Below are 12,405 nucleotides of genomic sequence, written 5' to 3' on the forward strand. Positions count from 1 at the left end.
GTGACATCTGATCTCGCCAGCCACTCGCAGCAGGGGGGTGGTATAGGGCTTGAACGTCACAGGCGGAAGTTGTAATGCCTTCCCTGTCTTTCAATTGGCCAGAAAAGCGCGCTAACGTCTCAGAGATGAAAGTGAAAGTAACCCGAACACCGCGTGGTGCTCGTTAAGAGTAACGAGCATCCCGAACACCCTAATATTCGCCCGAGCATCAAGCTCGGACTAGTACGTTCGCTCATCTCTAATCTTTATCTAATGATACAACTATCACAATAAAAGCAGCTGATAAGGGCGGGGCGTTTGTGGTAATGGACACTACTAAATATCTTAATGAGGTCATGCGACAATTATGAAGCATTGAAGTCTGATCCCACTCCTCGACTTCAAATTCAGAATTTTACTGAATGATGCTATGATGAATGGCACCATTGATGCCAAACTCCTTCGCTTCATTGAGGTCCTACATCCTAAATCTCCAACCCTCTACATCCTACCTAAAATTCATAATGATTTGTTGAACCCCCTTGGAGACCAATTGTCTCAGCATGTGGTTCTATCTTCACAAACAGCAATATTCCTTGATAAAATACTACGTCCTTTTGCCAACAATGCTCTCTCCTTCGTACAAGATACTGGTGACTTCCTATCTAAAATCTTTTATCCCGCGGGTTGTTTTTGTGAGTGCCGTGGTCTCCTCTCTTCTACAGCCCATAAATGCCAATTTTGGGATCCTCGCCTGTTGTGAGAGTGAGGGTCTACCTTCTTGTGTGATGCATTCCCAATATAAAACAAATACATTAGTAGCCTGCACAAAAGCACAGCCAACACCCAACATATGCATTATAGCCAGCTGTAGTTACTCCACACACATACAATCCTGCCTTTACGCTCAGGGCAGACCACTTAAACCATGCACGCAAAACAAAAATTCTGGGTGAAGGCTCGTGTCCCAGAATGGCGAGCAGATGACAATCAATGATATTAGAGGCTACCTCAAAGTGATAGTTTAGTCTAACTGCGCTCACAATGTATGGTCCTCTAGACCCGCTTATAATTTCTACCCCTGGTCCCGGGGAGTCAGTGACTGGAAAGGGTTTAAATACCTCCAAGCTCTTGTGTATGTGTCCCATTTAATTTGAACACTATTTATATGCAGGAATCCCCTACCAGACTCATTGGGCAGAACTGTCGCTTCTACATTTTCCTGGGGTGAGAGCATACGACAATTCCCTTGGACCTCTGAATGACCCAGGGTGATAACCCTACTTCATTCCATAAGGACATACAACTTCGCATTGATAACCTCCGTATCTAATTAAAAATGTTATCACTTGGCCTAAGGACCCCAGTCATGTCAGAATTGGGAACCAGGGACACCAGAACTGCGACGGTGACAAGAGGGGATCCTCTACGTCTAAAGGAAAGAAGGTTTTATCACCAACTCAGAAGGGGGTTCTTAACTGTAAGAGCAGTGAGACCCTGGAACTCTCTGCCTGTGGAAGTGACAAAATCGATCGAGGAGTTTGAGGGAACTAGATGTCTTTTTAGAGTGCTACGATATTACAGGGTATAGACATTTAATAACCGGAAGGGTTGTGATCCGGGTATCTTCCAATCATCCGTCTTAGAGGCAGGTAGGAACTTTTTCAAATGTTGATCCAGTGATTGTTCTGATTGACACAATGGAGTTGAGAAGGAATTTTTTCCTCCAAAAAATGAGCAAATTGGCTACTGCCTCCATTAGGGTTTTTTTTTTTTGCCGCCTTCCTCTGGATCAACATGCAGGAGTGGGTGGAAACGGGCTGAAGTGGATGGGCACTTGTCTTTTTTCAGCCTAGCATACTATTTTACTATGTTAGATGAGCTTCAAATCAAATGTCATGAACCCGGTGACAGAATCCCTTTAACGAGCAGTTGTAATCTAAGTAAATCTGCACCCACTTTGACATGACTCTGATAACTACTGCTGTCAGGTCATTTTTGGTCATCATGATGATTAATGATCATTTCTAGTGATGTAAAACCTTCCACATGACTCCTCCAACCGTCTGCTGACTCTTACAACATTTGTCTCACAGCTTTTGTTCCAGGATGAAGATTTAACCAATATTAATGCTACAGAGAAAAATGTGAGGGGCGATCAGCGATGTAAAGAGGGGATTCCTACAGGTAACCGCCCAGGTGAGTAGTAACCACTAAATACAGCAGAGAAGAGTCACAGTTTCTCCTCGGTCACCGGCTGCAGATAGCTATGTAGATTCCATGGCGACCTAGAGCAAAACTAAGAATGCCCCTCCCCCACCGGGATAAATATAATATTATATTTTCTTATCTATGGGGCCAGACCTTCTTTCAGCGCACTCTCCCCATCAAGCTGCCCACTATAGTTTCACTAGGTAATATTTCCACCCCTCCCCCCCACCGTTGTGATCTTCCTTTATGTAATAGTGCCCCCTGCTGTTGCCTCAGTTAGTAATGCGACTTCCTCTGAGACTCCGAACATTGGTATAGCTAGAGTCCTATGGGCCCAAGAGCAAAGTTTAAACACCAAAAGATTTAATTCCATATAATTCATGTCCATCTCCAAATGAAGGCATCATACTTTTATGTCCCCCAAACTACTCCCTCATCCTCCAAGGTCCTGCAAACAGTCCCTATCATCCTCCAAAATGCTCACATCATATTCCACTGTACCCCAAACAGCCCCCATGCTCATCAATGTACCTGAACAGACCCCATTATCCTCCACTTTTCCCCATCATTCTCAGTTGTGTTGTGTGCTCTCTCACCGGCTCACAATGTGACCTCACTTCTTTCCCCCCGACGCGGTCACTCAACTACAGTGAACACTGGAGCCGGGAGGGAGGTCACTCTTTCAGCCTGTGAGAGAGAGCGGGACACAGCAGTACCATGAGTAAGACTGTCAGAACTAGTAGCCGCAGGAGCTGCCATAGCTTTGAGATCAGGGCAAACTAGGTGGCCATAAACATGTGTGGGGCAACCCAGCTTGGTTGTCACCTGCCCCTGGCCTAGTCCTGGTCTGACATGACAGGATATAGAATTATTGTATGTACTAAGCTGTCTTATAGATGAGCAGCTCTGTTTGCTGTACACTGTGTGTTCCTGACATCCGGCTTCATGGGAGATTTTATACGAGTTTTTTTTTTTGAAAAACAAAAAATGATCTTGGTGCAGAAATGGCCGAACTCCGTCTGTATGGAATATACTATTTCTGTAGCTTGGGCTCGGAGATCTACCGGGAACAGGAACCCAGAGGTTGTACAGGACTCTGCTGTCCAGTACCTTTCATGACCCTTTTTCAGACCCCTGGGACCCCCATGTTATTGATGAAAACCAGAATTTGCTTGTAAGTCCCGATTCACATCTGCAGTTTCTGGTGATGTTTTCTGCACCGACAATCACTTAGTGTTTAAGTGAGCTGCAAACCAAGTGACTTCGATGAGTGAGCGATTCTCACTCACATGCTCTGTCAGGACCCGTGTTTACATGGGCTGACAGTCATCCGTAATGGCTCTTTTCAGTGATTACTCTAGCAGCTGTCAGCCTGTGTAAAAGCACCCTTAGATGATGATTACATTTTGCTACATGACTTGTTATTTGTATAGAAATGTTATAAAATATCAGCATCATTTATAAGGTTTGTAGTATTAAAGAATAATCAGCTTTACTCTCTGCAGATGACGGTATCGGGAGCTCAGAGGGAGATCTGATATCTGCAGATACTAAAGCAGAGGATTGTGGTATCACACAAGATACATATGAAGAACCTGCCATTATCCCAGATATCCCCTCAGCCCTTCACAGCCAAAATACATCATCTGATCCTCTTATACAGGTCCCATCTTCTGATCCATCACAGACTGATAAAGGGCACAGAAGGGGAAAACATCAAGAAACCCACACAGGGAAGAAGCCGTATTCATGTAAAAAATGTGTAGAACGTTTCCGAGTTAAATCACATCTACTTACACATCAGAGAAGTCACACAGGAGAGAAGCCATTTTCTTGTTCAGAATGTGGGAAATGTTTTGCATTCAAATCAGTCCTTGTTACACATCAGAGAATTCACACAGGAGAGAAGCCACGTTCTTGTTCAGATTGTGGGAAATGTTTTACACAGAAAGCAAACCTTTTTTCACATCAGAGAATTCACACAGGAGAGAAGCCATTTTCTTGTTCAGATTGTGGGAAATGTTTTACACAGAAAGCAAACCTTGTTACACATCAGAGAATTCACACAGGAGAGAAGCCGTTTTCTTGTTCAGAATGTGGGAAAAGTTTTACACAGAAAACAGCTCTGGTTGATCATCAGAGAATTCACACAGGAGAGAAGACATTTACCTGTTCAGAATGTGGGAAATGTTTTACAAAGAAAGCAAACCTTTTTACACATCAGAGAATTCACACAGGAGAGAAGCCATTTTCTTGTTCAGAATGTGGGAAATGTTTTGCACATAAAGCAAGCCTTTTTACACATCAGAGAATTCACACTGGAGAGAAGCCGTTTTCTTGTTCAGAATGTGGGAAATGTTTTACGAAGAAAGCAAACCTTTTTACACATCAGAGAATTCACACAGGAGAGAGGACATTTTCTTGTTCAGAATGTGGGAAATGTTTTGCACAGAAACCAGCTCTGGTTGATCATCAGAGAATTCACACAGGAGAGAAGACATTTACCTGTTCAGAATGTGGGAAATGTTTTGCACAGAAACCAGCTCTGGTTGATCATCAGAGAATTCACACAGGAGAGAAGACATTTACCTGTTCAGAATGTGGGAAATGTTTTACAAAGAAAGCAAACCTTTTTACACATCAGAGAATTCACACAGGAGAGAAGCCATTTTCTTGTTCAGAATGTGGGAAATGTTTTGCACATAAAGCAAGCCTTTTTAAACATCAGAGAATTCACACTGGAGAGAAGCCGTTTTCTTGTTCAGAATGTGGGAAATGTTTTACACAGAAACCAGCTCTGGTTGATCATCAGAGAATTCACACTGGAGAGAAGCCGTTTTCTTGTTCAGAATGTGGGAAATGTTTTACACAGAAACCAGCTCTGGTTGATCATCAGAGAATTCACACAGGAGAGAAGCCATTTTCTTGTTCACAATGTCAGAAATGTTTTAGAAACAAATCAAACCTTGTTACACATCAGAGAATTCACACAGGAGAGAAGCCATTTTCTTGTTCAGAATGTGGGAAATGTTTTGCACATAAAGCAAGCCTTATTACACATCAGAAAATTCACCCAGGTAAAAAGTAAAGTGACATGTCATACACAAGAAAAAGGAAGCAATTTAGGGCACTAAGTGATGAGTAAATGTATGTAATTACTGATAAACATCTGTTATCCAGAAACAAATACTATCCAGATATCCCACCTTTATATCAGCCGTGCACATAGACTATTTCACACTGATGCATATAACTGCGTCTCTAAACTTGTGTGGTGGAAGTCCAGTATTTCTATATTTTGGATCGGTGGGCCTTGGCAGTAGACAGTTGTCAATTTAACATTCGGTATACATATTTGCTTTCTGTCTTGCTATAAATATAATATTCTTACAATTACACAATACTATTAGGCAATGAAATATCTGTTTTTCATTACTCTGCTGACATGGGGAAGCCAACATGAAACTTCTGTTCTCAAAACGCTGACAAGATAATATATAGTATAAACACGTTACATTTTCCATCTGTTTGCAATTTTGGAGGACAGTTAACTCAGACGGACAACCGCAGTCTGAAACAGCCACCGCAGAAATTACCCAAGCAATTTTACTGGAAACGTATGCAAATAACATGGGAGGTTTGTGCAATTTATAGTTCATGATGTAACATCCAATCATATCGAAGGAACCCCACGTGGCTCCAAGACAACCCACTCATTTCATCCACCACCTGATGGCCAATCACAGATGACCGGAGGATGGAAGAATTGCAAGATGCTTATCCAATAATTAAACAATACGTTGTATCTATGTAATCTTTGACCTGCCCAGATGGGCGGATTTGTTAAACTCTTAAAATAGGCTACACGCCGATCATTAAAGGTAGAATTGAGGAAGCTATGCATGCTGAACCTCGTGTCAGTGTGAAAAACTTCTTATGCGCATTATCAATTCAGAAATAATATGGAAGGGTGTAAACATTCCAAATTGAGTAAGCCGTGATTCCGCAAAGGAATGCTACGACACTTGTTTCTAACTGTTCATAAAAGTTTACTTGTATAACTTACATGTCTGTGTTTGGACCGGTCTTTCTTCTTCCTTTAGATGATGTTTCCTCAGAACTGATGGAGATGAGGGAGAGCTGGTACCCATTATGTGTATAAGTAGTTAGGGGAGAATCACTGCCGATCCCGGACTTTGGGGAATTTGTTAGGACATTTTTTTGTTTTGAGAAGGATCCTTTCATAAATGATAACTATAAGAACCGTATTCCACCACAGAGCCCAGCAAGGGCGTCTCCCCTCCATCTCATCACTATAGGGTCATATGCTAGGAAGAGTCGCACACAGTAATATACAGCTGTGATCACATGGGAAAGGTTCTACAACTTCAGTGTAACATATCAGACTTTATTTATATGGGACTATACAACTAGAGTCTACCCAGATGGTGAGCGCCGATGTGGCAATCATTAGCGTTACCATCCCGCTGCATTGCCTGCTGAGAAGTTCGCTGCTAAACATAAAGGCCGACGCTTTGTGGTTGGAACAGGAGACGGTGGGATGACAGTGTGTCGCTTGATAGCCAGACCATTATCATGTCTATATCTCAGCGCGTTTTGGAGGAGGGGGAAGAGACAGCTGGGCACACTGCAGAGGGTACCCATGCTGCTTGTCTCTCATCTGTTCAGTGTGTATGGGCGGAGGAGGATCCTGAAAGTCATCTTCCTAGTGAGGAAAGCGATGTGTTGCGTACTGGTACCCTGGCACACATGCCTGACTTCATGTTAGGCTGCCTTTCCCGTTACCCTCGCGTTAGACGCATTCTGGCCAAGACTGATTACTGGGTGTACACCCTTCCCAACCCATGGTATAAGGAGAACCTTTCCACTCTCATTCCCGAAGAGGAAAGGGGTATGAGAGTGATGCAATACCACAGGGCCCTGGTGAAAAAGGGATGTTAAAGTTTCCATCTGACAGCGCTAGTGGCAGAAGATGCAGTTCAGAGGGCCAAATAGCAGGGATGGAGCGGGGATCGGGCAGCATGTCCAGTGCAGGCAGGGGAACACTCTCCAAGGCCTTTGCCGGATTTAGGGCTCCCCAGCAATACTGTGTAACCACTCCCCAGTCAAGGCTGAGTCGGAGGGAGCACTGTAGAAAGATGGTGAAGGAGTACGTAGCCGGTCGTACCACTGTCCTCCGTGATGCCACTGCTCCATACAACTATTGGGTGTCAAAACTGGACCCGTGGCACAAACTTGAGCTATATGCCCTGGAGGTGCTGGCCTACCCTGCCGCTAGCGTCTTGTCAGAGAGGGTGTTTAGTGCAGCTGGGGGAATCATTACGGATAAGCGTAACCGCCTGTAAACTGCCAGTGCCGACATGCTTACACTCATAAAGATGAACAAAGGCTGGATTTCCCCAGACTTCTCTTCTCCACCAGCGGAAAGCAGTGAAACCTAAGTATACTTTTCACTGCAACAGGAGAGCAATGCCTCCTCTATCACCACAAAAGAAGGGGGAATTAGCTTTGTCAATCACCCTCGAATATTATTACTCCTCCTCCTTCGACTCCTCCTCCTAAAACAGCATGTCATCACACTGAACTGCCAATTTTTCTGCGGCCCACAAGGCTCTGTTTAAAAGCTTTTTTACACTTTTTCAACGTTTCAAAAGTATTGATATTTTAACAGACCCCAATTTTTTTTCACAGGGCTGCTTCCAGGCTGTGTTACAAATTAAGCAACAGCGAGCTGCATCTTTCAAAAATGTTTATGTGTTTCACCTGCCCTCGTGGTTGAGTAATTTTTCAGGGGTGCACTTGTACTTGTACCTGTGTTTTTCTTCCCATTGCCTATACTGTTATCTAACTAATTTTTCCGGCCTGTGCCTACACTCTTGGTAACCACATTTTTTCAGGGGTTCGCGTATACTCTGGGTACATCAATGTTTCAAGGTTTCGCCTACACTCTTGCTACAGAAATGTTACAGGGGTCTGCCTAAACTCTTGGTACACCAATGTTTCAGGGATTCGCCTATACTCTTGCTACGGAAATGTTACTGGGGTCCGCCTATAATCTTGCTACAGAAATCTTACTGGGGTCTACCTATACATTTTCTACTGAATGGTTTGAGGGGTTCGCCTATACTCTTGCTACAGAAATGTTACTGGGGTCTGCCTATACTTTTGCTACAGAAATGTTACTGGAGTCTGCCTATACTCTTGCTACAGAAATGTTACAGGGGTCTGCGTATACTTTTGCTACAGAAATGTTAATGGGGTCCGCCAATACAGTTTCCACTGAATGGTTTGAGGTGTTCACTTATACTTTTGCTACAGAAATGTTACTGGGTCTGCCTATACTCTTGCTACAGAAATGTTACAGGGGTCCGCCTATACTCTTGCTACAGAAATGTTACAGAGGTCCGCCTATACTCTTGCTACAGAAATGTTACTGGAGTCTGCCTATACCTTTTCTTCTGACTGGTTTGAGGGGTTCACCTACACTTTTGCTACAGAAATGTTACTGGGGTCCGCCTATGCAGTTTCTGCTGAATGGTTTGAGGGGTTCACCTATACTTTTGCTACAGAAATGTTACTGGGGTCCGCCTATACTATTGCTACAGAAATGTTACATGGGTCTGCCTATAGTTTTGCTACAGAAATGTTACTGGGGTCCGCCTATACTTTTGCTACAGAAATGTTACTGGGGTCCACCTATACTTTTGCTACAAAAATGTTACTGGGGTCCACTTATACTTTTGCTACAAAAATGTTACTTGGGTCCGCCTATGCCCTAGCTCTTTTGTCAGTAATTCTACCTCTTTCCTCTTTAATAAATGGTTAGAGATGTTGAAGATACCATATGTTTTAGCTTGATCAAGCTCTATTAATTCTTCATCTGCGGAATGTTTCTGTGAAGCAGTTAGAGAGGCATATAAAGGATTGCTATGTATTGTATTATATGCTTGAAAAAGGCCCTTTTGTATGGGCTGAAACGCGTTGCAAATAAACTAAGGAGAAACTTTCCATATAGAGGATCTGTCTATGCCGGGAAGCGCTTGGATCATTTTTTCTTTTATCACCGGATTGTACTATATTTGGGTTCCCTGTCACTGGGTGGACACAAGGATCCGAGAAGCTCTCCAATTGAGGATTGGGAGGAAGAACTATCTATATTAAAGGCGCTCCTGGACCTGGAGGTACTAGTGAGGCCCCCGCACTGTGGGACCTCACTTAGTACCGGGTAAGTCCAAACCCTTTCATCCTTTTTTTATTTCCGACCATTCATGTCTGTAGGAGAGCTATTCTGATCTCAGTTCATTCACCTATCCTTTCCATGAGGTGTGAGGAATAAAATAATTAAATGTGCCCCGCCAGTGTACAAGTCTGTTATTATGGCTTTATTGGTCAATCAAACTGCACAGGAAACAGAAGCCGTCCTGGAGGCTGTCAGACAACTGGAAGACGTAGGAGAATGGGGTGCCAAGCAATCTTCTACCAGGAGATGGGGAACAGAGTACTGGTGATAAGGCTGATGTTACTAGAAAATAAATGTTTGTTGCATTATTGAAAGATGAGGCCATGAGAGGCACAATAGATGGTATGAGCAGAGGAGACATATGGAGGGTACACCAGAAAAGGGGACTTAATAAGAAACAAGGGTCCCAAAATCAAAAGGTAATGATTCAGAAATTTCACAGTGGGGGTGTAGTGAGTGCTGTGACAAGAAAAGCGCCCTTCCTTACATGTTCCTAAAGCAAGCCACTGCTTCAGGACTTGAGGATTTTTATTTAGATGTAAGATCATTGGTAAAAGAGTTAAAACAGGAAAAGGGGGAGTGCTGACAAGATCAAAATCCCAATCCAAATCTAATAACTCAAGTGGATCCAGATAGAGTAAGAAGGAAAGATATATGTTCCTAGTTTTGTTGAAAGATGGCATCCGTACAGATGAGATGTGGAGAATATATAAGGAAAGGGGGTTAAAGGACCCTAAAGGAAAATCGTAGAAAAAAAGAACCTTGTAGAACTCCAAATTCTCCAATGTGGAAAGATTATAATGATTGTTATAGTGCTTCGTGCGAAATCTTGTGTGTGAACTGGGCAGCTGTCTGGAGAGAAGCAGGTAGTCACTAACTTTGTCATGGGGCAGTAACACACCTGGGCCAGTAGGTCCGCATGAGCAGGACTGAAAGGATCCAACTGCGGAGTGGGGTTTGTAATATAAAATAAAGTCTCTTGTGACGCCAGCACCTTTGTTAGTGTGAATGAAATAAAGACGTGATAGCAAATTCAAAGGTACAAACATTTACTATGCTTCTTGTGTCGGTTCATGAGGTAGATTTTCTTCACAGCAATTACAGAGGAGTATAAGACATTGCAATAAGACTTGTAGTGGTATATATGTAGTATTTAGCAATACAGGGGAGAAGATATTAAAGTAGCTATGCTATATGCGGCTATGATGGACCAAAACTGACTAAAAAGAAATGCTAAAATACTGCTAAAATGACTGATTAGAAATAGAGAAGGATCCCTGAAAGATTTCACTGTACAAACATAGAAACGATAAATGGCCGCTGACACTGAGTGTAATAACTGATCCCAAAATGGCGGCCAGTAGTTATCTGATCCGGCTTCTAATGAGGCGCTGTTCCCTTCTGAGATAATTAAGAATGAGTAGAGAAACGTTAGATGTTTTTCTGAGGCAAAATATTTAGGGAAATAACTCTGCTTGCTTTTATCTTCCTTCTACCAATCAGACTGAATGTAAACTTAAATGTTACTGAGGTGATTGATTTTGTGCAGGCTGGTCACTCACGTATCCAGGTGCCAGGCGGGCACCGAACTATCATATATCAGGCCCATACACAGGTGCCAGGTATGCACTGGACTATCATACATCAGGCCCATATCCAGGTGCCAGGCATGCACCAGACTATCATGCATCAGGCCCGTATCCAGGTGCCAGGCATGCACCAGACTATCATGCCTCAGGCCCGTATACAGGTGCCAGGCATGCACCGGACTATCATACATCAGGCCCGTATACAGGTGCCAGGCATGCACCGGACTATCATACATCAGGCCCATATACAGGTGCCAGGCATGCACCAGACTATCATACATCAGGCCCGTATACAGGTGTCAGGCATGCACCGGACTATCATACATCAGGCCCACCTCACTCTCTGAGGCACCTGGTCGCTTACGATCGTACCCGCATGGGAGCACAACCACCAGCATCCAGTCAGGACGGCGTCTGATCACAAAACCTCCTGCGCACTTCAGGTCCACGGCTAATCTAACTGCTTCTGTAACCACTGTGCGCGCTAGCTCCTCCCCCTAGCCTGCTCAACCACACAGAAACCTCTATGCACTGGTCTCTCAGCAACCAATCAGCAAATCTAAATGCAGTGCTGCGGGGAGACTAAACATTAAAGGGGTTGTCCCGCGCCGAAACGGGTTTTTTTTTTTCCAATAGCCCCCCCCCCGTTCGGCGCAAGACAAACCCGATGCAGGGGTTTTAAAAAAAAAAAACCGGATAGTACTTACCCGAATCCCCGCGCTCCGGTGAGTTCTTACTTACCTTGCGAAGATGGCCGCCGGGATCTTCACCCACGGTGGACCGTGGGCTCTGTGCGTTCCATTGCCGATTCCAGCCTCCTGATTGGCTGCAATCGGCACACGTGACGGGGCGGAGCTACGAGGAGCAGCTCTCCAGCACGAGCGGCCCCATTCAGAAGGGAGAAGACCGGACTGCGCAAGCGCGTCTAATCGGGAGATTAGACGCTGAAATTAGACGGCACCATGGAGACGAGGACGCTAGCAACGGAGCAGGTAAGTGAATAACTTCTGTATGGCTCATATTTAATGCACGATGTATATTACAAAGTGCAATAATATGGCCATACAGAAGTGCTGAACCCCACTTGCTGCCGCGGGACAACCCCTTTAAAGAAATAACAATGCTTTACACAAAGCACAGTCGCAGCAACAGAATATAACATGGCTAACTGCCTGTGGTCCCTGCAGTGCCACGCTCTGGGCCACTACAGTCCCCACCCCCACTCCCCCACTAAAAACACAGCCAGCCTTGGCGGGTAAAGTAGAAGGACGCTCAGGGAATGATGTCTCACTGAAAATTTAGCTTAGAAAACACATGAACATTTTTTTTGCATGAGAATGGACTACGTCCTAACTTCTAGTTTAC

The 12,405-nt window shown here is 44.0% G+C and overlaps 1 protein-coding gene across 1 annotated transcript; it reads left to right on the forward strand.

The window, feature by feature from the left end:
- The first annotated feature begins 412 nt into the window (after positions 1 to 412).
- LOC136628728 (zinc finger protein 84-like) lies at positions 413 to 6,100 on the forward strand. The gene is made up of 3 exons (XM_066604829.1): positions 413 to 632; positions 2,017 to 2,178; positions 3,696 to 6,100. The coding sequence occupies exons 1-3, from the start codon at positions 413 to 415 to the stop codon at positions 5,276 to 5,278; spliced, it is 1,965 nt and encodes a 654-aa protein (XP_066460926.1). The 3' UTR covers positions 5,279 to 6,100.
- Positions 6,101 to 12,405: the final 6,305 nt, after the last annotated feature.

The sequence above is a fragment of the Eleutherodactylus coqui genome, chromosome 5 (genome assembly GCF_035609145.1).
Source record: "Eleutherodactylus coqui strain aEleCoq1 chromosome 5, aEleCoq1.hap1, whole genome shotgun sequence".
Taxonomy (NCBI): Eukaryota; Metazoa; Chordata; class Amphibia; order Anura; family Eleutherodactylidae; genus Eleutherodactylus; species Eleutherodactylus coqui.